At 37.6% G+C, this 25,376-nt stretch overlaps 3 protein-coding genes across 5 annotated transcripts; 1 reads left to right on the top strand and 2 right to left on the bottom strand.

Moving 5' to 3' along the window:
• Positions 1 to 459: 459 nt before the first annotated feature.
• On the bottom strand, positions 460 to 925 carry LOC143464623 (thioredoxin domain-containing protein 17-like). Its single transcript, XM_076962508.1, has one exon. It carries the CDS (start codon positions 850 to 852, stop codon positions 478 to 480), a length of 375 nt encoding a protein of 124 aa, XP_076818623.1. The 5' UTR covers positions 853 to 925; the 3' UTR covers positions 460 to 477.
• A 1,759-nt stretch (positions 926 to 2,684) lies between these two features.
• On the top strand, positions 2,685 to 12,510 carry LOC143464617 (uncharacterized). Its single transcript, XM_076962502.1, has 17 exons — positions 2,685 to 2,894; positions 3,141 to 3,246; positions 3,645 to 3,823; positions 4,511 to 4,597; positions 4,743 to 4,872; positions 5,699 to 5,743; positions 5,842 to 6,032; positions 6,445 to 6,519; positions 6,624 to 6,699; positions 6,903 to 7,060; positions 7,272 to 7,337; positions 7,898 to 8,021; positions 8,831 to 8,914; positions 9,092 to 9,245; positions 9,806 to 10,024; positions 10,193 to 10,359; positions 10,597 to 12,510. The coding sequence occupies exons 1-17, from the start codon at positions 2,739 to 2,741 to the stop codon at positions 11,316 to 11,318; spliced, it is 2,739 nt and encodes a 912-aa protein (XP_076818617.1). The 5' UTR covers positions 2,685 to 2,738; the 3' UTR covers positions 11,319 to 12,510.
• Positions 12,511 to 13,340: 830 nt separating this feature from the next.
• LOC143464616 (uncharacterized) lies at positions 13,341 to 25,144 on the bottom strand. 3 transcript variants are annotated; one of them, XM_076962498.1, is made up of 17 exons: positions 24,853 to 25,144; positions 24,495 to 24,600; positions 23,827 to 24,011; positions 21,838 to 21,924; positions 21,417 to 21,561; positions 19,850 to 19,888; positions 19,533 to 19,705; positions 19,228 to 19,302; positions 18,965 to 19,040; positions 18,537 to 18,694; positions 18,257 to 18,325; positions 17,486 to 17,594; positions 16,304 to 16,387; positions 16,070 to 16,256; positions 15,658 to 15,876; positions 15,325 to 15,491; positions 13,341 to 15,087 (listed from the first exon to the last, which is right to left on the bottom strand). In XM_076962498.1, the coding sequence occupies exons 1-17, from the start codon at positions 24,973 to 24,975 to the stop codon at positions 14,363 to 14,365; spliced, it is 2,727 nt and encodes a 908-aa protein (XP_076818613.1). In that variant the 5' UTR covers positions 24,976 to 25,144; the 3' UTR covers positions 13,341 to 14,362. The 3 variants fall into 3 exon arrangements, with proteins under 3 accessions (XP_076818613.1, XP_076818615.1, XP_076818616.1); XM_076962500.1 differs by having other exon boundaries at positions 16,070 to 16,241; XM_076962501.1 differs by having other exon boundaries at positions 16,070 to 16,205.
• Positions 25,145 to 25,376: the final 232 nt, after the last annotated feature.

Raw genomic sequence — 25,376 nt, 5'->3', positions numbered from 1 at the left:
TGATTCCACTCAGAAATCAATTGTTGGTATTAGAACTTGAAATGCATCCTTGCTTATGAGTCAACCTTCACATGAAATTTGATTGTTATTTACGGCAAACAAACAGCTCAGATATTAGGTTTTATTGCACTTGGAAAATTTTGTTCATTAATTACATCAAGACTTCTACAAAGGAAATGAATGGGTTATTTTTCGTACAATGTTAAATGCCAGTTGCACCATTGTTCACTTACATATACTGTATATGGAATAATGGTGAATTGATAAAATTTGTTTAACATATAAATGCATCAATTCAATACAGAAAAAAACGTGACAAGCATAATCAGTTTTCAACAAATTCGCAAAAAAGCACTTTAGCTGCAAAGTATATGTAAAGAGTGGAAATGAACAAGGCATTCAACTAATGAAAAAGTATAATGAACTGTGAAGATACAGAAATTTCATTACAATGATGTAAAAAATAATAAGTTAAACTTAATCTTCGCTTTCCAGCATCATTGCAATCAAATCTGCTTTTATTTCCTTTTCAACAAGTTTCTGGTTTGGTTTTCCCCATTTCATTAGAGTAGGCACGCCAGTGAGCTTCAGATTTTGTCGAAATTCATTCCTTTGGTCTTTCCAGTACTCTCTTCCGCCAACAGCACAATAAACAAAGACGGCATCGGGATCATCGAGCTGGTCCAACGAACTCCGCACAACGGGCTCACTCACAACACAATCAGGACACCAACTTTTGCCATTTGCGTCCTTGTCACCGCAGAAAAGACAGAAAATAGCCTTTCCCTTCAAATCGTCTGACGAGACAATTTTCATAAACTCAGCAAATCCATGCGCTTTTATTTCCTTCATAGTGGAAGTTATTCTATACACGGACTTATAACCTTACAGACAGGTTCAACAACTGAATGACTGATTCACACAGAACGAGCCCTCGTAGGCTCGTACTGACATTCTGTAAGTAAACAACCCATAGCCAGGGTTTCCATTCTTAATTTTGATATTTTGAGTAATGATTGTTTTTGTTTTAGCTATTAAATTTATTAAAATGTTTATACTGAGGTCATTTATACAAATATAAGGCTACAAACAATAACTTATTTACCAGAAACATTGTTTACTAAAAATTAAATTGGTTGTGTTATGTGTTAAGCAGCCTCGCATTGCTGCCATTGCTTGTGAGTGAGTGATAACCGGTTTTGACAACAATTTTGCATTAACAGTTTTCAGTTCACTATTAGATAATGCATAACACATACTGTAGCAATCTGATACGAAAAAAGTTTTTACTTCCCTTCAAATTTTCTGAACAATTTCAGGGAAATAAATCATATTCTTAAATTTATTCCCATCCAGGTTACGCTTGCAATTAAATTCTATTAATACCACCAGTAAATGCATACGGGAAGTAAAGAGGATAAAACTTAATTAACAAGAATTAGGAGGAATGGTGTTTGTTTAAATTTGACCGGAGTCATTCGACCGACTTAATTCCAAAGGAGGCAATACGGTAGTGCACACCTGATTAATTCTATGCTTGAGTGAATACTATCTATTTGGTAAGTTGCTTTGTAAACAACGCGGTCGCTTGCAACAGAAACCAATTTCATCCCCATTGCATTGCCGCCTGCCGCGATTTTTTTACAGGACGGAGAAGGTGATTTTGCACCGAAGTAAGATGCAAATAACTCGCGTTCTCCCGGGGACATCCTGCTAAATTTGATTTCTTTCAATAACAATTTGCATTTTTTTGCTCTCGTAGTTGAAAAAGCCGATGCCATGCAGCCATGCGTGCAGCACGCTGCGTTGCTAATACGGCACGATTTTGCTGAATTTGCAAAGTCGCGTTTCGGCTGTTCTGTGAAAAAAATTACGACGTAAGAAGGCAGGATGGTCAGATGATGTTGTATTCTCTTTCAGGAAGGAGTAATTGTAGTAAACCTCTAAGGAAGCAGTTAGAATGTCATTACGTGTTAAGTTCCGATTTTGTGGTAACTTGCATATGCGGTGCTGAAATCTTTATGACAGAAATGAGGTCAAGTGAATTCCAAGCCATGTCTGCTTATTAGGCTAATAGGGTGTAGAAATAGAAAAAATCAAAATCTTGCGATCATTTCTAAATAAGTTTAGCAGAAATCTGATTCGGTCGGCAATGCGGCATTTTTGCTCAAACCTTTCTTTAAGGCAATTTAATGGATTAAAAATTTGGTGTAGCCAAATATAATAGTACATTTTCTCTGAAAAATATTTTTAAAATATGCTGATAACATTCACAGCCTTGAAATTTGTGGATTGCAATACTTCAATCGAAGGAAATCATATAATTTTCATAATGTTACCAATGTTTTGTTAATTAAGTGCAGCAATGACTGTCAATATAACTAAATAGAGCGGTCGATAAATCAATCATCCTCCACAAATCCTTGAATCTGGGATTTCACTTTAAAAATTCTCTAAGACATTATTTTGTGCATGGATGAGATATTTAGAATTTAAGAAAAATATCCGCTTTGTCGAGTTATTGTCGTGTACAGAATGTTCTTGAAGTGGAAGATTAAGCATCAAGCACCTCATCAAAGCAAAGCTAATACACTGCTTGGAGCAATCAAGTTGTGAAAATTAAATATTCCCCTAGCATGACATAACTAGAGTTTGGTATAAGTATAAATTTGGTTACAGAGAGGACTTCATAAATCTATGTATGGTTGTTTGTTGTATGTTTTTTCTGCTTTGTAATCATGACATGGATAAATGAATGCAATGGCAAACAAGTAAAATATTTCAAGAACATGTGGTGCTTGGGAAAGTTCTTCATGCTTTTACTTTTAATGAAGCGAGACCTTGTGATGGGAGCATCATCGTACCATGTTTGCAACGATACATGCGTTGAACAGGTGGATGATTTTTTTATTTATTAATATTCGTGAAGCTGTACTAGTTGATGAGCAATATTAAACCCCAGCTGCTCAAATTGTGACGTTATCTGGTTGTTCACTTGTATGCAAGAGTCTGGCATATATAAAGGAATTGTGTATGATGTATTTGTTCAAAGGTATTAAATGTGTATGTAGTTGGAGATGAAACATTTATACATTAAGTTATATACTTGATCAATTCAATTTGTTGAATATTAAATGCAGGTTATGCCACTGCTTGAAAAAAGTGATCGTTCCACAGCAACATCACAATTTCTGCGTTGTATGGGAAACTGCACTTTAAAACCGGTGCTGCAAGAAGCTAAAAATGGTTTGAATGCAGCCATTAAAATTCCTATTTTGTAGGCATTGTTAAAAATGTTTGTGTGGCTTACACTTCAACCAGCTTTCAATTTGAAGTAAAATCCATCTTGCACAGATTGAAAGCTAGCAGACCTTGACTAGTTTTCGCAATTTTATGAAACTCTTGTTTGTTGCAATCTGGCATGCAATTAGCATTAGCAGTTAGCAGGAACTCCTATATTTGATCATCAGAGGTTTTGCAACTCTTTCTATACATTATCATCATATTTGGCGAAGCATATTTATTTGAAGTGGTTAAATATCTTTTCCATTGCTAACCGTATATCTATGATGTGATAAATTAAGGTTTGGCTATTTTTAATGTTGCAACAGGACTATTAACAATTCATTGTTGTTTGTATTCAGAGATCGATTTCAAATGTAAAAGAGAAAGTTTGAACCATCCACTTGAGTTTCCACATCATGCAGATATAGATGTGCATTGGATTCGTGTAAAGAATAGAAACCTGGGAAAATTTGTTATTTATCCCATTCTTGAGTTGAAACCCAAAGATGCATCTATTGTCGAGCTGAAGGGCTTTATAGTACGGTTGAATATTCTTTATGTTTGTAACAACATTGTCTCTATGCTTGCTGTATTTTTTGCATTTATTTTGCAAGAATATTTTGTGTGGTCATTGTTAAGCAAATTGCAAATGATGAAAATGTTTAATGCCAAAATTTTCTTCAGCTAATTTAACACCCAATATAACGTTTAACCACACATTGCCGTGAAGACTCTTAGGTTAACTCTCCAACATTAGGTTATTGTGCAGCATTGAATCAGTAACTTACGAAGAAGTAGTAAAAATTTCCAAAAGATATTTTGCAATCCTTTCAAATCTCAATGTAGAGTGTTCCATGAACAGATCATCAATAAATCACGCGAAATGAGAATGATTTCACTGACTAGTAATTATAATATTTTTATGCTATGACTCACTGCTGGTTGATCACTTGTGCGCTGAAAGATTGCTTGAGGCGAATGACCAACCACAACCACTTCACTTGATCCTTTTCCTTTGATTTATTAAAACACGTTTTTGTAATTGAAATTAGTATTTGAAAGAGGATAGCTGGATTTTACTACAATGGAATTGGCACTTTGTACGAAATAGAAGGCAATAATCAATTTGCTGATAAACTGACATTATTTGCAGTAATAAGTAATTAAGCAACATTAATAACAAAATATTTTCAAAAATATATAAATTGTTTTTTTTGTGACTTAGATAGACGTTTTTGAAACTACTCCATCTACTGACGATGGTTGTTATAATCTTTCCATCATATCCCCCCTATCTCCAGCTGAAAATCAGGTGAGACTATTTGCAACGTTTATGTTGTTGCACAGTCTGTGCATTATGCGCAATGCCAGATACTTTTGTAATTCAAGTCATAATAACAACTACATTTAATCTGGTTTGAAAACGTGTCTGTTTTAATTCTATTTTACCAACTTAGAAACTCAGCTTTCTGGTGCCTCGTTATTATTCGTACCAATCACACATGAACTTTGAGATTAGACATCGTGTAGACCAGCAGGACATCGTATTCGATTCGACGCCTAAGGAATATCTTGAACAAGCTCCGTGTGAGAAGTTTATTTCTACCTTTTATAATATTGACATCATTTCTTGACTTTACTGCAAGTTGCTTGAATTTTGTTTTTTTGAATATAGGGTAGAATTTGCCAGTAATAAAGTTTGTCAACGATATCTTTATTCGCTTAGGTTTCTTTTGGAATTTTTTTGATTTCCTTTGTGCATGTCAGAGGCATGTCAATTAGAGATAGCTCAGACCTCTTAAAAATACAACCTATGGACATTAGGTGACGCTTGAACCATACATGTCTGGGGTTCCCAACTGTGCTTGCACCCCCTAACCTTTTAAGGGGTGCAAAACCTTTGGAAAGGCAATTAATTGGATCCAAAAGTAGTTAATCTTCTGTTAGTCAAAAGCTGCCTTTCACAGAGGCAAGGTAGTGCAATCCCACATCAAATGTGTTATATGCATGAGAGGAATAATAAAAGTTAAATGGTAAAAATATGTTTTAACTACAAGTAACATTTTCTGCATATTCTTCCTCTTATATCAGAGTTCAGCAAGAAATCAAGTTTTGAGTTTCGCGTTACAATAAATATGGCATTCATTGTAATACTGTATCAATGTCGGTAATTGTCATGTAACAACAAAATACGTATGGTAGTATGTCCACTCCTACTTTGTCTTCAAAATATTATTCTTCCTTTTCATGTCACCTTCCCATTTGATATCATTCTCCCATGATTGGTGTTGATTACTAATCATTTTGCTGGCTGGTATTGCACTTGGAAATTTAGTATCGCCATTTTTACCGTTACTATGAAATGTGTTTCCAGCACAATCATTCTAAGAAATTTATTAATGCATGTTCGCAGCTTGCCAGGAGGCGTTTGGAGGCTGGTCGTGTGAATGCAGAGGAGGTGAGTTGATGATGTGATTTACAGAACTTGTGAATTTCCAATACGGTCGTTATGTGGGAATTTGATTTTCAATATAACACTATACCAAATATTTTCAGAAGACCAACAACGTAAGGTCCTATACACAGCTCCGGATGTTGTTGTCAACGGTTACACGGTGGTTGTGAGATGGAAGCCGATGGATCCTTGTTTCTCTGTGACCGACTACACTGTGCAGATCATTGTGTCCCCCAAACATCCTAAGACTGGGACATCTTATTTGTGGGAGGAAGGAACCCATTATTCAATCGTGAATACTCGTGAATTATTTTCAACTTAATGTTTATACAGACCTTCTAGTTTAAGTATAAGTTGCATCTTTTAGATATCGTTTAGCCTACAACTTTATAAGGAAAGATTAATTATTGATTGATGATTTTGTCAGGTATAGAACTTTTTAGGCTCAAATATTGTTTTTGGTTGCTTCATATTTTGTTGTCCATGTTCACAATAAACATTCATTAATAATTTTTCGTACATCTGACTCAGTTCACCTTTCAACATTATTGGTTCAACCAAAGGCACGATTTACCATTAAGACGAGAATGTTATTGAATGCCACATATTTTTTAGCCAATCCGTGTAAATTTGCATTTGACTACGTATCTTGCATTTACAGGTAACTGAGATTTGTTTAAGCTTGCTTGTTTATTTGTTTGTAGAAAAATAGTTCGACACTTGAATACACCTTCTCACATATCTACGAACCAAAGGAAAGTTTTGTATTGAAGACCAGGGTAATCTGGTTCTCATTTCATTGTATGCGGCAGAACAATAAAAATAAGCTTTGCTTAAAATTTTAATTTACAAAATATATAAATCCTTAAATATTTGCGTTTAGCTGAGAATCTATGCCAATCCGAAGGGTATTAACAAACATTTTGCAGATTCAGAATATACTCATTTTGAAATACATGGTAATTATTCTTAGGAAATATTTTTGTCAAAACGTCTTGAAAATTGAACATTTTTACCGGTCAAGCTGTGTCTTCTTGCAAAATATTTGTACGTTTGTACATTAGCATAATCTTTTGCAATTTTTTCTGTCGCATTTTGATGTTTCCTTCATGGCAACCACAAAATCCTGGCTAAAATATTAATTTCCATTTCAACAAAACAGATTGGAAACTATTAACATCAGATTTGAAGGTAAAAGCGCTTCCGTTTGCTTCAACCATTGAAGTGTCGTTTCCAGCTGCAAATTCAAGTTACGACATTAAGAATTACAACATCTGCCTAAACAGCTCCAACTACAGCCATTGTGAAGTGGTGGCGCAGGTATTATGATGTCATAATATCACCATTATTGAATGTTATTTCTATCTACGACTGTTTGTTGCATCAGTTTTTATCGTGCATAGACAAAGATATTGTAGTCAGGTGATCAGTAATATTTACTTCTGGAAGAAAGTTTTGTGAAGATTTTTTGCACAAATCATGAAATTTTTAATCAAATAACTGGATCCAGTGACGTTTCCATGTTATTTAGCCGCCGGAGGAGACTGACAAAGTGGTGAAAGAATTCAAGCTCAATCCTGGATACTACACAGCGCAGGTATAATCATTGCGTAGATTACCGGATTATGATCTCATATTACAGCAGTGTGTAGCATATCTGTTGCTGATAGAGCTGGGACGTTCATAGCAATGCAAACAGCCCAATAATTGGCATTTTTATTTTTAAATTGAAGGTCTGTTCATTGGCAGTCTTTCTGTGGTGCACATGCATACCATAGCCAATAAAATTCAGTGCAAATTTATAATCTTAAGCTAATACTAATAATTAATCATTATGGGTGTTTTTTTTTCATATCAATTTTTAGTCACGGTTCAGTCGCTAAATTATATCATCAATTTAAAATAAGATATCTACAATTCTCCGGTACGTCAATGAATTTACGGGGTTCATTGGACCAGGACTTTCTCATTCTGCGACCCCATTTTAGAAAAGAGATTTCTGACCTGTATTTGGCCATGCACTCTTGTTTCATTAGGACCTTTATGTCGTCACTTCTAACGTGCTTGTTACATCACAATGATAGCTTGGTTACAAATTTAGCAGGATTTGTTAAAAAATACTTTTTATCACGAAACGTCTTGCAAATACTTTCTCAGGTTCGCGAAATCCGCAAACCATTGCCGAAGCGCACTCGAAGTACGAAGTGGACTAAACAAACTGCCATTCTCGAGCCAAAACCAACTGTCACTGTCGAGACCACTGTCGAGACAAAACCGTCATGTGAGTCACAAATAAGTTTTTGTCGGTGTTATGGATGTGAAATTTCGGGAAAATCTATGTAATTTAAATTTAAAAAATGTTTCTGCAAAAGCGTCAAAATCCATGCAAAGTGTCTTGGTTCATTTTTCTATGTTGTTTGACTTTTCCAATTTCTGGTTTTCGACCATGACCTCGAAAAGTTTCTCGGAAAGTTGTTGCTGATCGTGTCCTGTGGTAGTTACCGTAGTCAGAGAAAGTTTCTGTTTTTATTATTTTTCGCTCCACGAATCGCAGAGACAAAGCTATATCTACATTACATTAGCTACATTTGCTATATCTCATGTTGCTCAGTCTATTGTCGCCCGTGCACCATGTAGCACTTATTCGCGCTTGCGGTTGTCACGTCACAGAGAAATCGTTTAAATCTGGGCGTTTACAAAGCTGAGTTCTTGGAAGTATTTGATGATTAGTTCCAAATAATGTTGACCACGTAACGCTGCGTGGTATAATTGCACCACAGTCTGACTTATTCTCATGGCTTCAGGCAAAATACAATTTTCTGTTTTCATCAAAAGTATTTTTATCCGCTCGCCTGCTTATTGCAACTCGCTTAATCATTTCTTACAACGTCATTAACAATTATAGTGACGTCACAAGACGCGGAAATGCACCGGTTTGACGAGGAAACTTGAAAGACCTTCGTTCTTAGGGTTGTTGTTCAAAACAAACTGGTACCTTGACGTTTCGCACCGAACGACCTCATTGTTTCCATAGTACCCCATGCTCTTTGCTAACCTTTAATGCTAACAACAGTGTTTATGACGTCACAGATCTACTGTTGGTGGCTGTAACGGCGGGGATCGTCGGCGTCTTGTTCGTGGTGGTGGTCGTCTTCTTCTTCGCATGGAAGCGAGGTGAGTTTATTTCAAAGTCTCCCACAAATTTGTGTCGCATTTTGACGCGTTTTGCGGCGCTGTAATAATCGCTTGCTTTGATCATGATGTCGCAAACATGTCGATCTGTGCTTAATTAAACCAAGATTTATCGCGGTTTTGCCTTCATCGCTCGTTCATCTTTTTGTCGCGCATTAGGACACTGCAGAAGGCTCCGGATGTACCTTCCCGCGACAATCGCCGAAAAACTCGACAAACAGACAAAAACTTTCGAATCTCGCTCCCTGTTGCTCGTCTGGCAGAGGGACCTCAGATCGACCGAACTGGACGAAACACATTCCGACAATATCAGGTTTGTGACGTCTGAAAAGCCATTTATTTCGTCATGTTTGCGTAATAACCGTGAACGTTGAGTTCTTTGAATGAAACAAACTTGCAGGAAACAGTTGTTTTAATTATCTTCATGAATATGCGCTCATTTTTCGTGAAACACCGCGTTCGAGACGCCAGCACAATTAATATCTTACATTTGGGCACAGATACCGAATTGAAAGATTAGAACAGAGTCCCCTAAACCTACGGTAATTCATGAATTTTCCCCACAGGCGAATTCAGTGCGTTAGGGCCGGGTTGCCGGTAGCAGAAAATTGCAATTTTTTTTTAACAAAATGACCAACTTTTATCCACGTGTCATTGAATACGAGCGTAAAAGAGAACATTATTAGCTTTTTGCAGACGAGAGAAATTCGTACATTTCTCAGAAATAGGCCTGTGTAGGTTTTTATGAATATTTAATTAAAAATTGAAAATGTATTGATGAGGTGGAACCACCGCCAGTCGTCTGCGATTTAACCTCATTTTAACTTGTAAATCTCAACCCGCAAACCAACTTGGTGCGCTTCCTCTATAAAGACATCTCGCCGCCTTCCTGAGTGTCGTCTGTGGTCTTGACGTCATACTTGATCTATTCGAGGACCGACAAGTTTGCGAAGGAATATCGAAGTGGATTCAATCCGCTTATGACAAGGCCGAGTTTGTCGTCTTCATTTGCCCGCATTTCGACTACACCAGACCCGGGCCAACCGCACAAAGCGTCCGATCCTTGATTGGCGACTTCGACCGCATATACAAGTAAGCGCTGGGTTGCGGACCCCGTTGTTATATCTTATACGCAGTTCTCTTACCTCCTGTTCTTGCCTTAAATGCCGATGTGACAGCGTTTAATTAGATTTGTTCTGTGTTTGAATTGAGCTTAATGTCGTGATGGCAAAGCACTAATCACGTGATTTGATGACGCAGTTATCTTGAGAACGAGATCGGAGTCGGCGAAAAGCGGAGCAAATTCGTCACCGCCCTGTTGCCTTATTCGGACATCACGTGCTTCGAAAAAGCAAAGTACTTGAAGAAAATGACCTCGGTTTATAAACTGATGAACCAAATCGATGACTTCTTTCTTCACGTGCAAGGTGACCAAGCCAGTGGCCTGGCACGAAGCCACATTTAGCATTGTGTGGTCACCGTCACGCATCCAATCTGCATTTCTAAGAACTTAAAGTTGTATGCAAATTTTGTTGTTCATGGTAGTTTATTGCACGTAATTTCTGTCCAGACCTGTTGAGTGTTGTCCGCGATGTAGTTGAGGAAGTGATGGCGACCGATGCAATCTGCTCTAATTTTATCTTCGATGAATTTTGTATTCTCAGGGAGATCGAAATTGAGTCCGGATGGCAAGCTGGATCTTCAAGTGGTGAGCAAGAGAGGATACATCGACACGAATGAAGGAAGAGCGATCCGCGAAGGATTCATCAAGTTTCAGCAACTTCTGAAAGATCACTCGTTGTGTGGCTCCCACACAGGAAGCCGAGTCGATGATGAGAGTTCAGCATCCGATAATATCTCGGACTCGTACTCGGTGCATCAACGCTTATTGGATGGATCAAGGAGTGACCTGACGTGTCCGGATTGCTATCGGCATCAAAGCACAGATGAGGAGCGAGGAGCACCGATCATGGTCAACGTGGTCGATAGAATTCTTCCTCCTAATCCTCCAGATTGCAACTTCCACATCCGGCAGCAGGTATTAAATGCTCCTCCATCTTTTGTGAGCAATCCGGAAGAAGAGATTCTCCTCATCAATGCAGAGTCCGGGAACCTCCCAACATCCGAAAGTCTTCTAGTTTCCAGCAATGAAAGCATCAACATCAATCCAGGAGATCGTATAGAAAAACTTGAATCTCATGAAGTCGAAACTTCTTCGAAAAATTTAAACTTCACTCATTCTCCAACATCCGTGCAATCCTCCTCTGGAAGTGAAGGCATTATTACGTCACAGCCCAGCTCTTCCAATCCAATGATAATTCTACCGGGCAATCTTCATCCAGCACCTTCATCTGAAGATAGCGGATTCCTCTCCAACACAGTTTGAATCACAGAGGACATTGTTTCATCTCCACCAAGTTACTGTAAAAAAATCGCTTCGAAAACGTGCTCCCAGCTTTGAAGATAACTTACTGTCTGTCTATACACCATAACGTCATAGATTTTTTGTGCACAAAAGTATTTTGTTTCTATGGATCGAAGGGAGCACCGCGTTTTCCCTACCTTGGGATAATCCTACCCATGAAAATGAAACAGCATCACAGAAGCCTATTTCAAGATGAAGCCCTAAGTTTTGGTAAGGTTCTAAAAAATACAGTAGAAATTATCACGATTGTGTGGTGGAAATTTTAATTGCGGCTTTCGGATTATTCCGGCGTTGGAACGAAAGTGTTGTCTCCGATCAATTTTATATCCCAATAGGGAAAGTCTCTTGCAATGCAGTTATTTCATTTTTGATTGAGACTTATGTTAATTTTTGAAAATTCTTCTACTTCTAGTTTACAGTAAAATTAATGTAGGTTCATTTTTCCATCATTGTCGAGATTTATACGTTGTTAATTTCCTGGCGGTCATTTATTTGATTGCATTGTGCCAACTAGTACAGCCATCAAGATAAGATTTCTATTGTCTAATTAATGTTTACCTTCGTCATAGGTTTATATTTTGGGTGTTTTTGTGCTATTGGTTTTGACCAAAGTGCGGTGTTAGTCACATTGTTCGATTGTGATCGCCTATTTTGTTATAATGTTCTTGAATTGGAATCAATCCTAAACTCCGATTTAGTCTTGCAGAGCGCTCTGTAGGTGTCAATCTATTGTCTTAGTATTTTTACGGCCGCGTATCTCATATCGTTCTCAAGTACATGCAGTAAATGCTCAATTTCTTATGCAACTTGTTCTACTGAACACCATAAGCCGCATTTTTATGGCGTACTTTGTTCAAGCAGATACCGTATCTGTGTGTACTTCTGTCAGTCTGTGCTTATTTTAAGGGTTCAAACGGTACATCAGCGATTTATTCCTTTTATAAACGTTTTCAAAATGCGTGTATAAAGTCAGCAAATACTTTTATTACTTTATTTCACCATCAAAATACGTTCTCGGTTGTGATTATTCCTCTTGCATTTATTGCTTAGAACTTAGATGCACCTCCTCTGTTATTACGTTGCAACGTTACTCATTTTGCAACCGCGTCACTCTGTTGTTTATGAATAAAATCTTTGTAAATATGTGTTTAAAGATATTCGTCGTTCATCCAGGAAATATTGTATTTATATTTGCCGAATAGTGGCGCAATTTATTCTTTTCTTTAAACACTGGGTAAGAGTCGACAACTTTTCAAGTATATCATCATACTGCATCATCAGGCATTTTGTGAGAGCAACAACAAAACCTGCGATTATATTTTTTTCAGTTCAAAATTTTGCTAAAAAACGCTTAAAACGTCTGGTGCACCCCCGCCTACAGTCTCAAGTCCCAGTAATAAAAGAAAAAATCTGCCACAAAAGAAAAAACTGCTGTAGTGCCTGTGCTACAGGTAAGTTGGACATCAATGTAATTTGAAGTAGTTCCTTAATTATAATAGCTTTGAAAGAACATCTGTTCGTTTGCAACAAGCCCCTGATACTGTTTTGCTCATCCTTTCTGTATCGCCCCCAAATGTCTAACCCCGGTGCTTCCCCACAGTTGCGGCGAAAAACTTAGCCATAACTGGTTTCCATGGTTACATCTGAGCTAGCTTATTATACAAGTATTTTGACAAGTTTCATGGCTGGTTTTTACACAACGGAACTCACCAAAACGATAATAAGTGATTGTAGGAAAATTCCCACGGCCAAATCCTTCACCTAACCAAGCGTAAGATAACATAATACGCCGTTTATCATCGACTTTCAAAGTAAGGCGACTAGCATTATTACTGCATTGTGTCGTATCGCAGCAAAAATGCAGTTTTCGCCAATCAGTTCCACCAGGATTATAACACGCCGTAAGTTTTTGAAATGCGTGGTCGCAACTTTACAACAAACCTACAGCGGATTGCCTAGCCAGCAAATATAAGATCTCGGGCGCCACCTCACGATAAATTTATTTCACAAAATTTGCCTGAACACGATTGTACATCACAGAAACACTGCGTAACATTACCATATAAATGCTGGACATGAGCGAGCGATATATGAGCAAAGAAACAACAACCACGGGGAAATATGCTGAGCTCAATGAAAATTAACAATAAAAGGAAAAGTGCGCAACAGGCACATGCAATGGCCGGGGCAGGAACACAAGTGCACACCGTGTGATATTGACTTTGCTCACCCTTCACAATATGAAAGAGAGAATCTCTTTTTCAGAATGGCGGAAAAAAGCGAGACGATGCTTGCCAGCGTATAGGTTCATAACCATCCTCTCTTTCATATTTTGAATGGTGAGTAAAAGATCCTTTCTCACAACTTGCATAAACATCAGTACAAGTGAGGAAGATTGGGATGTTAGGAAAATAAATCTGTAATTTTGAACGCTCTGGAAGGTTACGTAATGTGCTAGGTCAGATTAAATAAACACTTACTGCATTATCGCTCAATAAAAAGAAACACTACTGTGCACTGTTACTCAATAGAAGTAGCCTGCTTATGCGTGAACAATATGACTGCATACGACAAAAACACGCAAAGATATGAGCAAATGAGTGGTATAGGCAAAAATAAATGGAAACGCTGATATAGAAATTAAATTGCTAGGGTAAAACTGGAAAGTGCAAAGAATGAATAAACTGTGAACAACTCACCTGATTCTGAGCACGATGTACTCTGGACATGCCACAATGCACTTGGACTCATTACCATGATGACGTCACAGAAGAATTAACTCTAAACCTGATCACCTCGATAAAAATTAACTCATTACACTATTTTGCGGTACTTTCCCTACTTGGATACAACTTCGATCCATAGAAACATACTCTTGCGCACATGAAATCTATAACGTCATGGTGTGTAGACAGACAGTAGGTTAATCTTCAGAGACAGGAGAAAGTATTCGAAGCGATTTTTTTACAGCAACTTGGTGGTGATGAAACAATGTCCTCTGTGATTCAAACTGTGTTGGAGAGGAATCCGCTATCTTCAGATGAAGGTGCTTGATGAAGATTGCCCGGTAGAATTATCACTGGATTGGAAGAGCTGGACTGTGATGTAATAATGCCTTCACTTCCAGAGGAGGATTGCACGGATGTTGAAGAATGGATGAAGTTTAAATTTTTCGGAGAAGTTTCGACTTCATGAGATTCAAGTTTTTCTATACAATCTCCTGGATTGATGTTGATGCTTTCATTGCTGGAAACTAGATGACTTTCGGATGTTGGGAGGTTCCCGGACTCAGCATTGATGAGGAGAATCTCTTCTTCCGGATTGCTCACAAAAGATGGAGGAACATTTAATACCTGCTGCCGGATGTGGAAGTTGCAATCTGGAGGATTAGGAGGAAGAATTTCGTTGATCACATTGACCATGATCGGTGCTCCTCGCTCCTCATCTGTGCTTTGATGCCGATAGCAATCCGGACACGTCAGGTCACTGCTTGATGTTTCCATGGAGATTCCGGGAGAAATTTCGTACGACTCCGAGATATTATCGGATGCTGAACTCTCATCATCGAATTCGCTTCCTGCATTGGAGACACATAACGAGTGATCTTTCAGAAGTTTCTGAAACTTGATGAATCCTTCGTGGATCGCTCTTCCTTCATTCGTGTCGATGTATCCTCTCTTGCTCACCACTTGAAGATCCAGCTTGCCATCCGGACTCAATTTCGATCTCCCTGAGAATACAAAATTCATCGAAGATAAAATTAGAGCAGATTGCATCGGTCGCCATCACTTCCTCAACTACATCGCGGACAACACTCAACAGGTCTGGACAGAAATTACGCGCAATAAACTACAATAGACAACAAAATTTGCATACAACTTTAAGTTCTTAGAAATGCAGATTGGATGCGTGACGGTGACCACACAATGCTAAATGTGGCTTCGTGCCAGGCCACTGGCTTGGTCACCTTGCACGTGAAGAAAGAAGTCATCGATTTGGTTCATCAGTTTATAAACCGAGGTCATTTTCTTCAAGTACTTTGCTTTTTCGAAGCACGTGATGTCCGAATAAGGCAACAGGGCGGTGATGAATTTGCTTCGCTTTTCGCCGACTCCGATCTCGTTCTCAAGATAACTGCGTCATCAAATCACGTGATTAGTGCTTTGCCATCGCGACATTAAGCTTAATTCAAACACAAAACAAATCTATTTAAACGCTGTCACATCGGCATTTAAGGCAAGAGCACGAGGTAATAGAACTGCGTAAGATTTAACAACGGGGTCCGCAACCCAGCGCTTACTTGTATATGCGGTCGAAGTCGCCAATCAAGGATCGGACGCTCTGTGCGGTTTGCCCGGGTCTGGTGTAGTCGAAATGCGGGCAAATGAAGACGACAAACTCGGCCTTGTCATAAGCGGATTGAATCCACTTCGATATTCCTTCGCAAACTTGTCGGTCCTCGAATAGATCAAGTATGACGTCAAGACCACAGACGACACTCAAGAAGGCGGCGAGATGTCTTTATAGAGGAAGCGCACCAAGTTGGTTTGCGGGTTGAGATTTACAAGTTAAAATGAGGTGGTAAGTCGTTAAGAAAACAGAAAGTGGCCCAACACCACAGCTGCACGAAAATCTCTTTTATTTCGTTGTAATTCAACGCGCGATGACCACAACCTCATGACGAAATAAATGGCTTTTCAGACGTCACAAACCTGATATTGTCGGAATGTGTTTCGTCCAGTTCGGCCGATCTGAGGTCCCTCTGCCAGACAAGCAACAGGGAGCGAGATTTGAACGAGAAATGAATCGACCTCTTTGCGGTTTGTTTGTCAAGGCGCAAAGCGACACCTGCCGGAAGACAAACTCGAAGCTTTCCGCAAATTCCTGAAGTAAATTTAGCTAGGAATGAAAATGTGCGCGAGATGTAAAATAAAAATCAGTCTCACCTCGCTTCCATGCGAAGAAGAAGGCGACCACGACGATGAGCAAGACGCCGACGATCCCCGCCATGACAGCGACCAACCATAGATCTATGACGTCATAAACAAATATAGTGACGCAATGAATTTAAATAAACACGCAAAAGCTGAAAAAGTTCTGCCGCCAACCAACTGGAAGTGAAGAAGAAACGTTTTTTATTTTTCTTTCTATATAATTAACAATCCGTTAGTGGGCGCATAAGTGGCCCGGCCTTACAAAGTGCAGCGGCTTTAGTTTTGTCGATTTCCATAGACAAGAAAAAAAATTCTATTTTAGCTTTTTAAGGAAGTTGAACGTATTAAGTATTTACGCGGTATCTCGGTCGACACGTTTAAATTGTAAGTATCGTCTGATATGACGACAATTATGACGTGAAATTACGTCAAAACGGGCATGGACGTTTTCTGAAACGCCGATATTATCACATTTATATCAAAACGAAAGTGTGATTATGACGTCAAAATAACACACCATATTTCGCGCAGCGTATCAAGGAACCCGGCAATAACCACTTTAAGCGACGACGCGTAGCAATAATGGAATAAATTTACAACTCAAACGAGTTCAAAACGGTTTGAAGAATAACGGTACGAAAAAAGAAGAAACATGAAACAGAAAACTTTTCATCATTCGCAGATTTACCGGGAACCTTCCCATAAAATCAAAAGCTGGCCTAAAGAGATATTTTCTGGAAGTTTTACAAAATTATTTTAGTAAAAAATCACGCACCCTTCCAAAGCACCACCGTGTTTAAGCGCGACCCAACTTACTGGAAAGTAGCCGATGTATGGAGCAAGGTGACAAAACAAAGCATATTTGACAAGTGCTGCAAGTCTAGTTTAAAACGAATGTTGAGTAAAATCACTCCGCAAACACATTCCTTTGCTTTTGACGTCACTTTACAAAACGTTGGGTGAAAACTTGGCGTGAAATTGAAAAGTATTTTTAGAAAATCGTGTTGCCTTGAAGCAATGGAAGAAGTCAGATTGTATCTAACTATATCGACCGGCCATATACAGGATGACGTCATGCGGGTGAAGAAAATTTTGAACCTCAAAGCTGCACTAAACCAATGCATTTCACAAATACATCTTTCAGTTCTACAATATTAGTCTTATTACCATTAAGTTTTGATAAAGTTTGTTTACCGATGGGCTTTGTAGAAGTTGAAGATGGCTTGGGATCGAGCACGATTCGACGTTTGGTCATTTTTCTTTCTCCAACAAACTCGCGCTGCGTGTCGCGAACGTCGCCAACCTGGAAACATATTTTTGGTCAATCTTTTTCCACCAAAGTTCTTTGAAGTGTTTTTAGAGATCGAAATAGTCTCTAAAATTTCTTTCAAAAATTATAGTTCTGCAACCACAGCAGAAAACCAGCGGTTCTTTAACAGTTGCGGTCTCTTAAAAATTTTTTGCGGTCGCCGAAGTCAAGCCTTGAATAATTTGCTTATAACCACAACGACGAACGACACGAGTCATATGTAAGTATCATAATCCAATGTCATATCAACCAATCCCTGGTATTTCCACGGCTATTTTGACTACTGGGTTATTTCAAAGCGTCATATTTAATATACATGACGTAACAAAGTCAGTCAATTGTGACTGTGTCTTTATAAGTTCCGCAATTATTGGCATATCTTCCACATAATTGGCATTCTAAGTCGGGCTTTAGCTTTTGCAAAACCTAAACTGAGATATAATATTTCGTTCACTTGACGCAATCAAAGAACTAGTTTCATCAATAAACACAGAAGCTTTCTTTAATAACAACATAAAATTATGAAAACAGGAAATATATTGCCAATTATTGGGCTGTTTGCATTGCAATGAACGTCCCAGCTCTACCAGCAACAGATATGCTACACACTGCTGTAATATGAGATCATAATCCGGTAATCTACGCAATGATTATACCTGCACTGTGTAGTATCCAGGATTGAGCTTGGTGAATTCTTTCACCACTTTGTGGGTCTCTTCCTGCGGCTAAATAACATGGAAACGTCACTGGATCCAGTTATTTGATTAAATATTTCATGATTTGTGCTAAAAATCTTCACAAAACTTTCTTCCAGAAGTAAATATTACTGATCACCTGACTACAATATCTTTGTCTATGAACTATAAAAACTGATGCAACAAATAGTCGTAGTTAGAAATAACATTCAATAATGGTGATATTATGACATCATAATACCTGCGCCACCACTTCACAGTGGCCGTAGCTGGAGCTGTTTAGGCAGATGTTGTAATTCTTAATGTCGTAACTTGAATTTGCAGCTGGAAACGACACTTCAATGGTTGAATCAAGCGGAAAAGTTTTTACTTTCAAATCTGATGCTAATAGTTTCCAATCTGTTTTGTTGAAATGGAAATTAATATTTTAGTCAAGTTTTTCTGATTTTGTGTGGAGAGTTTTTAAAATCAACACACAATTAAACAAATTCTATCGAGAAAGCCACAAACATGAAATTCAATCCATGCAAGGAGGCAAAACTTTGGCTTTTCTAAAAGTTTTCCAACAAAACTTTCAGCTTTAAAGAAAATTAAATTAGGTAAATAAAAAGAAAATAAAGAAAATTAAATAAATAAAAAATTCAGCTACGGTTGGTTAAGGGCAGTTACCTTGAATGGAAACCGGAGCAAATTCTGAATATGCAAAAAGTTCCTGAAAATCTTTTGGTTTGGCCCAGATTAGCAGCTAAATACCCAAAATTTTATGATTTAGTTGCACAATATAAAACAACATCTGTAAAAAAGCATCAATTTTGTAAATTTACAAGCAAAAAACTTAAAGCACTTATCCAATAAATTCTCCAAATATTAGTTTTGGAGCCACATAGCATTGACATTTAAATAAAATCATTTTTAAATAAAATCAAAATTACCCTGGTTTTTAATTCATATCCTTCAGGTGGTTCGTAGACGTGCGAAAATGTATGTGCAAGCGTGGAGGTATTATTCTACGTACAAACAAGCAGGTTTAGAGAAATGTAAGAACTGGATCTACACTGGCAGCTAGGAAGGAAACAACACAAACTGACTTACTAGATCCAATTAAAAATGAATACTGCAGCAACAAACAAATATGCAAATTATTTGAATTTTTGCCACATGGTCAATCTCTTGGCGTGTCTGAAATGATTTCTGCACACAGTAAACTTCCAGTTCAAAATAATTTTCATGGACTTACATCAGCCAATTGCACCCCACGAAATATTGGCTTGTCGCCAGGAGAAACATAAATTTGCACCACGTAATCCTCAACCTTGAAACAAGGATCCATCTGCTTCCACCTCACAACCACCGTGTAACCGTCGACAACAACATCCGGAGCTGGATAGAGGACATCAGATTCATGTCCCACTGAAAATATTTTGCAGCTTTGAAAGTAAATTAAACCAGCACATATGACCCTAATACATACAGTTATACACGCATGTATACATCACTCGTATATTGTGTATAGAATTAGTAAATAGAAATTTCTAATTACACAAATGCACTTACCACAGTTACAAGACCAATTTCCGTTGATCTTTTCACAAGCTGTCAAAAGAAAGCGAATCAATAAATATGTTCAATATGTGAAGCTTAAAGTAATAAACAGTCAATTTCAGGGGCCCTGGACTAGGTGAAGGTTGGTCAAGTCATAAGCACCTGATTGACAGTTGGCAGGTCACGTCCATTAATTTATTTACGTTCGTTTTCTCTGCGGTCAATCAAGCTAAAACATTGTTTTAAAACTGCTTTCTGCATGACAAGTGGTGAAAAGATAGGCCAATTAAAGAAACCGCAAAAATTGATAACAATGATAGCGTCAAGCAGTCCCCGGGGCAGGACAAGACGAGGGTTTTTATGGTTTAGTTTAGGGGTGTCAAACTCAATCGCACCAGGGGCCAAAACTAGGCCGTAAAGATAAAACTTGATTGAACGTTTCGTGACACGGGTACATGAATTGAAACAGGCAGCGAAACAACACCAAATTTCTGATGTTTTTGACGATTTTTGACGGGGTTATTTTTGATTATTTTTCTCTTACGTCATTATGTTTCATTGATCTCCTTGAAAAAGCATCAAAGAATTAACAAACAATAAAGAAAAAAGCAGCCCAGATTCCAAGCGTTAAAATAAATCGATTTATTCTATCGGGATTTATTCTACCGTATGGTGGGGCAACTGCTGTGCTGCTGTATTGTGCGATTTGTTATAATCTTGTTTCTTGCTTGAAAAAAGTAAGTTATACTGTACAATGATCTCGTGGGCCGGAAATAGTTCAATGTATAAAATAACATTGCGGGCCAAGTTTTATTGCAAAGCAGGCCGGATGTGGCCCGCGGGCCGGGAGTTTGACACGTATGGTTTAGTTGGTTAAAGATCATTCTGGGGTTGACTTCAGAAGGACGTCATCGAGAATAATCACAGAAATTTTTTCACAATTTTATTTTATCATTTACAACTATTCTTCAAATAGTTCAACTATGTGTCAAGATTTATCTTTGGCGTGAGTTGTATTTATGAAAAAAAACATGAAAATTATCCCAGTTGCCATTATTTTTGTCAGTAAGGAGAAATGCTTGAAGATGTGGTTCATATATCTATACTTATGTATGCCAACACAGCTCTGTTACTACATAAACTTTGCCATTTTGCCCAAGAGCAATTTGAAAATGTCTGATAAATTTTGCTATTACAAAGCATTCAACTGATTTCAAATTGAAACGTCACGTTGAAAATGAAACATATCAACATCTAAACCGGCCAGTTACAATTTAAGCTGCATTAGTCAGTGAATATTTATCCATAAAACATCATAATCGCGCTTAGATTTCAACTGACAAGCAACCACTTAATCAGTTACATTGTCTTTAAACAAACACGAAGTGAGACGGCAATGACACTTAACTGCACCTGAACTTGACTGAGCGCTCAACCGTGGCACAATGCTATTGACACCGTTTTACCACAGCAAAGATACAAGCTTACAGTTTTGATGGATTCTACCTCAACTTATTCGAGTTTTAGCATATCAGCCAATATTTCATGTATTTTAAAAATATGGAGCTGTTCCACTCACAGGGAGCCTGTGCAGCAACCTCCAGGAGCTGGACTTCTCCATTAGCATCTGGAGTCTGGGGGTAAAAGAGTGGTAGTGGGATGATCTGAATCCCGAAATGTGCTTTATACGGGAGGTAGATCGGCAGCAGCACACTTAGAGGGGTCTGTTTCCATCAAGCAAAAAAAACAAGGCGTTAAAAGTTAAAGATATCTTAACCAATGCTGCCAGTTTAAAAAACATTGTTTTTATAAAAAAACGACAACTTAATTAATAAGTAACATAATAATACACACATATAATCATAATTAACAAAAATTAAGTCATAGTTAATGAGATGCAGCTACTATAAGATGTATGTGCGCACATCACTATATATGCATGCTGTAGTAGACATGACATGCTGATACAAGCACTAGACATCACAAAATACCATTCTTACCTCACTATCCGTTGACGATAACTGGCGAGAAATCGAAAAGTTGTAACAACCAAAATCAGACACTGAGGGAACCAGGTATAGATTAATCTGGAGAATAAAACATGATAAAGTAATTTTAAAGCTTGTCATAAAAATACGACCCAGATACCATAGGCGTCAATTTTTTAAAGAAAGTGAAAAATCTGGGATACAAATTAAAGATCAGGTATTTTCCCATCGTAATAGCATTGTTGTGTAGTTATGTAATGCTTTATCACAATGCGTTCTACATGTTTTATATTGCGACCAGTTTTTCGGACTTGTTCCTGAAACAAAGCATGCCTGCTTTAAGACTATAAGCTTAAAACAGCTTTCGTTCATAGTTTAAGGAAGTAATTATCATAAAAGACGTTATTAAAAACGATTCTAAGAACAAGAGAATGGACAGGTTGACCTTTCTTCGACAAACCAGATACTTTTAAAGGTTTCTTCTGTTGTAAAAACTGTTAACAAACTCATTTTGTAATGCTTTTTAACGCCACGCAGCATTGTGACACTCCAGTTGTCCAATGATGAACGAGTTGAATGAATAGCGAGAAATTATATCTGTCACAAATTTCAAACTTAAATTCGTGGTGGCTTGGCTGAACATTTTGAAGTTTATTTACAGAGTTGGAAGTTGTTTGCAACCCACAAGTTGAACCCATTTACTTAAAGAACTTTGTAGTGAAATAGGTTACTTGGCGGGTTCAATTCTCGGTTGTGCTACCACTGTAATACCCTTGACCAAGGCAACAGTGATGCTTCTGTTCTGTGGTCTTGATGAACAGTTCCAAATTCAGGCAATAGAATATGAAAAAAATGAAATAAAAAATGTGCATCCAACGGAACTTGCACAAAAAACAAGCTCAGTAACCAGGGCTCCATCATTTCCAATCATAAGCGATGCAAAGACTCTCCGAGGATAAAAATTTTGATACCATACCTTGATCGGCAATTAAACTGACTAACAATTGTACAGTACAAACACAAAGGTGCTTGGGGTGGGCCAGTCTACCACAAAATTTAAATTGGTTTGAGCCAGCTGGAGTATTAGTTTGACACCAAGGGCTCTTAAATGATGTGTGATATAAGAGAGGCAATGTACACAAAAAGTCTACATATTAGTTTAACCCTAAACAATTCTTTGCCATTTCACTGACTAACTGAACAGAATATGCAAATTGAAGACTGTTTATGTCTGAGCAGATGTCACAAGTCTAACACGATTATGTCTTGCTGATGGTATTATGGTTCACTTCAATTGAAAAAGAGAATAAAATATGTTCTGATATACTGGTATCAATGAAACAAGGGCCAAATGTTCCCGGCTACACCAAACCAAACACACTGGTACAGTGGGAGTAGCTTAGTGTAAGCACAGTTGGCTCAATAGCCAAGTGGTTTCAGCGCTGGCCTGGCAATAAATGCAGCTTGTGTTCGTGTTCGATACCCAGTGAGGCACTAAACTGTTGTAATGCCTTCGGGCAAGGCATTTATGACACTCAGTCCTGCTCAGTGGACCTGGTGGACAGTACTAAATTCAGGCAATACTATATAAAAAATCAGAAAACAAAATAAAAAATGTTTGACGATCGTTACTTGCACAAATGCTTGCTCAGTAACCATGGCTCAATCGATGACAAATCATCACCGAGTTTAACTCATGCAAAGACCTAAAATAAAAAAATTACCATAACATACCACTCTGGAACCGATTTGCACACTACATGCGTATAGTACAATGCCTATAAATCTAAATGGCTATGCTCAAATGCAACAATATGTTGTGCGGTGACAAGTACAAATTTATAAGAAAATATGGAAACCAACATTTACTCATTAACTGTCATTTCACTGAAGGTTAGTTTTTATATAAAAAAAACTTTGGACTACACAAAAACGGTTGTCAATATTATCTGTGGTTACAATAAGTTGCTTCTACAGTACTGGAATAAAAAACAGCCTCACCACATAACCAGTCATTCTGTCAATAGCTGGAGCACAAGGCATCCATTCGATTACGGGGTAAATGACAACTTCGCCTTTAACTCTGTTCCTCACATCAACCCAATCCACCGTTACAGTACTAGCAAGAGGAAGACATGTAGCTTCAAAAGATTGTGTGGGTTCACCATTGCAATGAAAATCGGCCTCTAAAGTTTTGATTTGATCGTGAAGTAACGTTAATGTAACAATGGCCAACTGCACAGGGAGCTTAACAAATTAATAATATTAAGGTAAGCTATCTAATTATAGGACTATCTTAGTTTTAGCAGCGCTGTGAAAAATAGTTCCCTTGGCCGAAACATAGTTTACAACGTCATAAAACGTCATTATGTAGTTAATTAGCATTGACACTATATATACTAAATTGGGCAGAAATATATATCACATCTGCTGATAAATATTTTAAATTCGAAAAATAATTTCATAATTTTGCAAATTTGATTTAAATTCCGGATTTCGAACACCACCATTTAGTTTAACTTGTATTTGAGTTTTAGTTTAAAAATTATAACAGACAAAAACTTCTTAATTGCTGGGAAATAAGTCCAGAGATCTATAGTTCTATAGAATTAAATGTTCCTTAAATTAAAGTTCAGAGTTATTAAACATATGGAGAGCTGCATTCAAACCATTTTTAGCTTCTTGTAGGACTGGTTTTAAAGTGCAGTTTCCCATACAACGCAAATATTGTGACGTTGCCACAGAAGCATCTGATTTTTCAAGTCGTGGAACAACCTGCATTCAAAATTCAATACAAGTTTATTAGACAAAGCATGAATTTTGAATTTAAAATATCTACATTGGCTACCGATAATCTATTAGCAAAAAACAGATTTTTAAGTGTAATGTGCAGTATATAATATAAAAGCAGATAGGTTATGCAGCTTTAGCCTAGTTTAATAGAAGCAATAAACGAATCATGTTTCGCTTTTGAAGCAACTATGAAATACTGTACAGGAAACAGACAAATAGCTAATCATCATTAACCTGTTGAATACAAGGACGGTAACAGTCATAATATGATGATGCCGCTTCCTTTGCCAGCGCTTGCTTCATAAACAATATAAGAAGAAGAAGCTTGTCGAATTTGTGCGTGGTTGTAAGTTGCATAATACTGTTGTTTGATGTTCATTTATGCGTTTAACACCCAAGAAAACCACAGAGATTCACAAATATGTCACATCATTTTAATGCCCAGTTTCTGTTAAACGCCAACCAATAAAACTTAAACCACAAGCCTGGAACTACTGAAGTATCCTATCTGAAAATAAAAGACTGAATGAGTGACATTCTGGTACATTGAAGTCACTTGAAAAGAACATTTAAGTTGGTGCATATGTACAAGAAAAATACAACGAACTGCTTTACTCATATCGTGCTGAGCAATTTATGTGGTTAAGTATCGCCCAGGATTTTGTCTTGTTCATTGGCAAGTATTTTATAAGTTGCAACATGAACCAAATGGTGTTTAGAAATGGTCCAACCTCAAAACTCAGTAACTGTTTATACCC

This window comes from Clavelina lepadiformis, chromosome 7 (assembly GCF_947623445.1).
Source record: "Clavelina lepadiformis chromosome 7, kaClaLepa1.1, whole genome shotgun sequence".
Taxonomy (NCBI): domain Eukaryota; kingdom Metazoa; phylum Chordata; class Ascidiacea; order Aplousobranchia; family Clavelinidae; genus Clavelina; species Clavelina lepadiformis.
Note: the sequence above shows the minus strand (reverse complement) of the source record. Positions and strands in the feature narration are given on the sequence as shown.

Coding starts and splice junctions, on each gene's coding strand:
- LOC143464623 (XM_076962508.1), bottom strand. CDS start 852: ATGAAGGAAATAAAAGCGCATGGATTTGCTGAGTTTATGAAAATTGTC.
- LOC143464617 (XM_076962502.1), top strand. CDS start 2,739: ATGACATGGATAAATGAATGCAATGGCAAACAAGTAAAATATTTCAAG. Junction 9,246..9,805: donor ACACATTCCGACAATATCAG/GTTTGTGACGTC, acceptor TCCTCTATAAAG/ACATCTCGCCGCCTTCCTGA. Junction 10,025..10,192: donor GACTTCGACCGCATATACAA/GTAAGCGCTGGG, acceptor TTGATGACGCAG/TTATCTTGAGAACGAGATCG.
- LOC143464616 (XM_076962498.1), bottom strand. CDS start 24,975: ATGCAACTTACAACCACGCACAAATTCGACAAGCTTCTTCTTCTTATA. Junction 21,925..23,826: donor ACAGAATGACTGGTTATGTG/GTGAGGCTGTTT, acceptor TTTATTCTCCAG/ATTAATCTATACCTGGTTCC. Junction 17,595..18,256: donor CTGGATACTACACAGTGCAG/GTATAATCATTG, acceptor ATATGTTTCCAG/GTTGGCGACGTTCGCGACAC.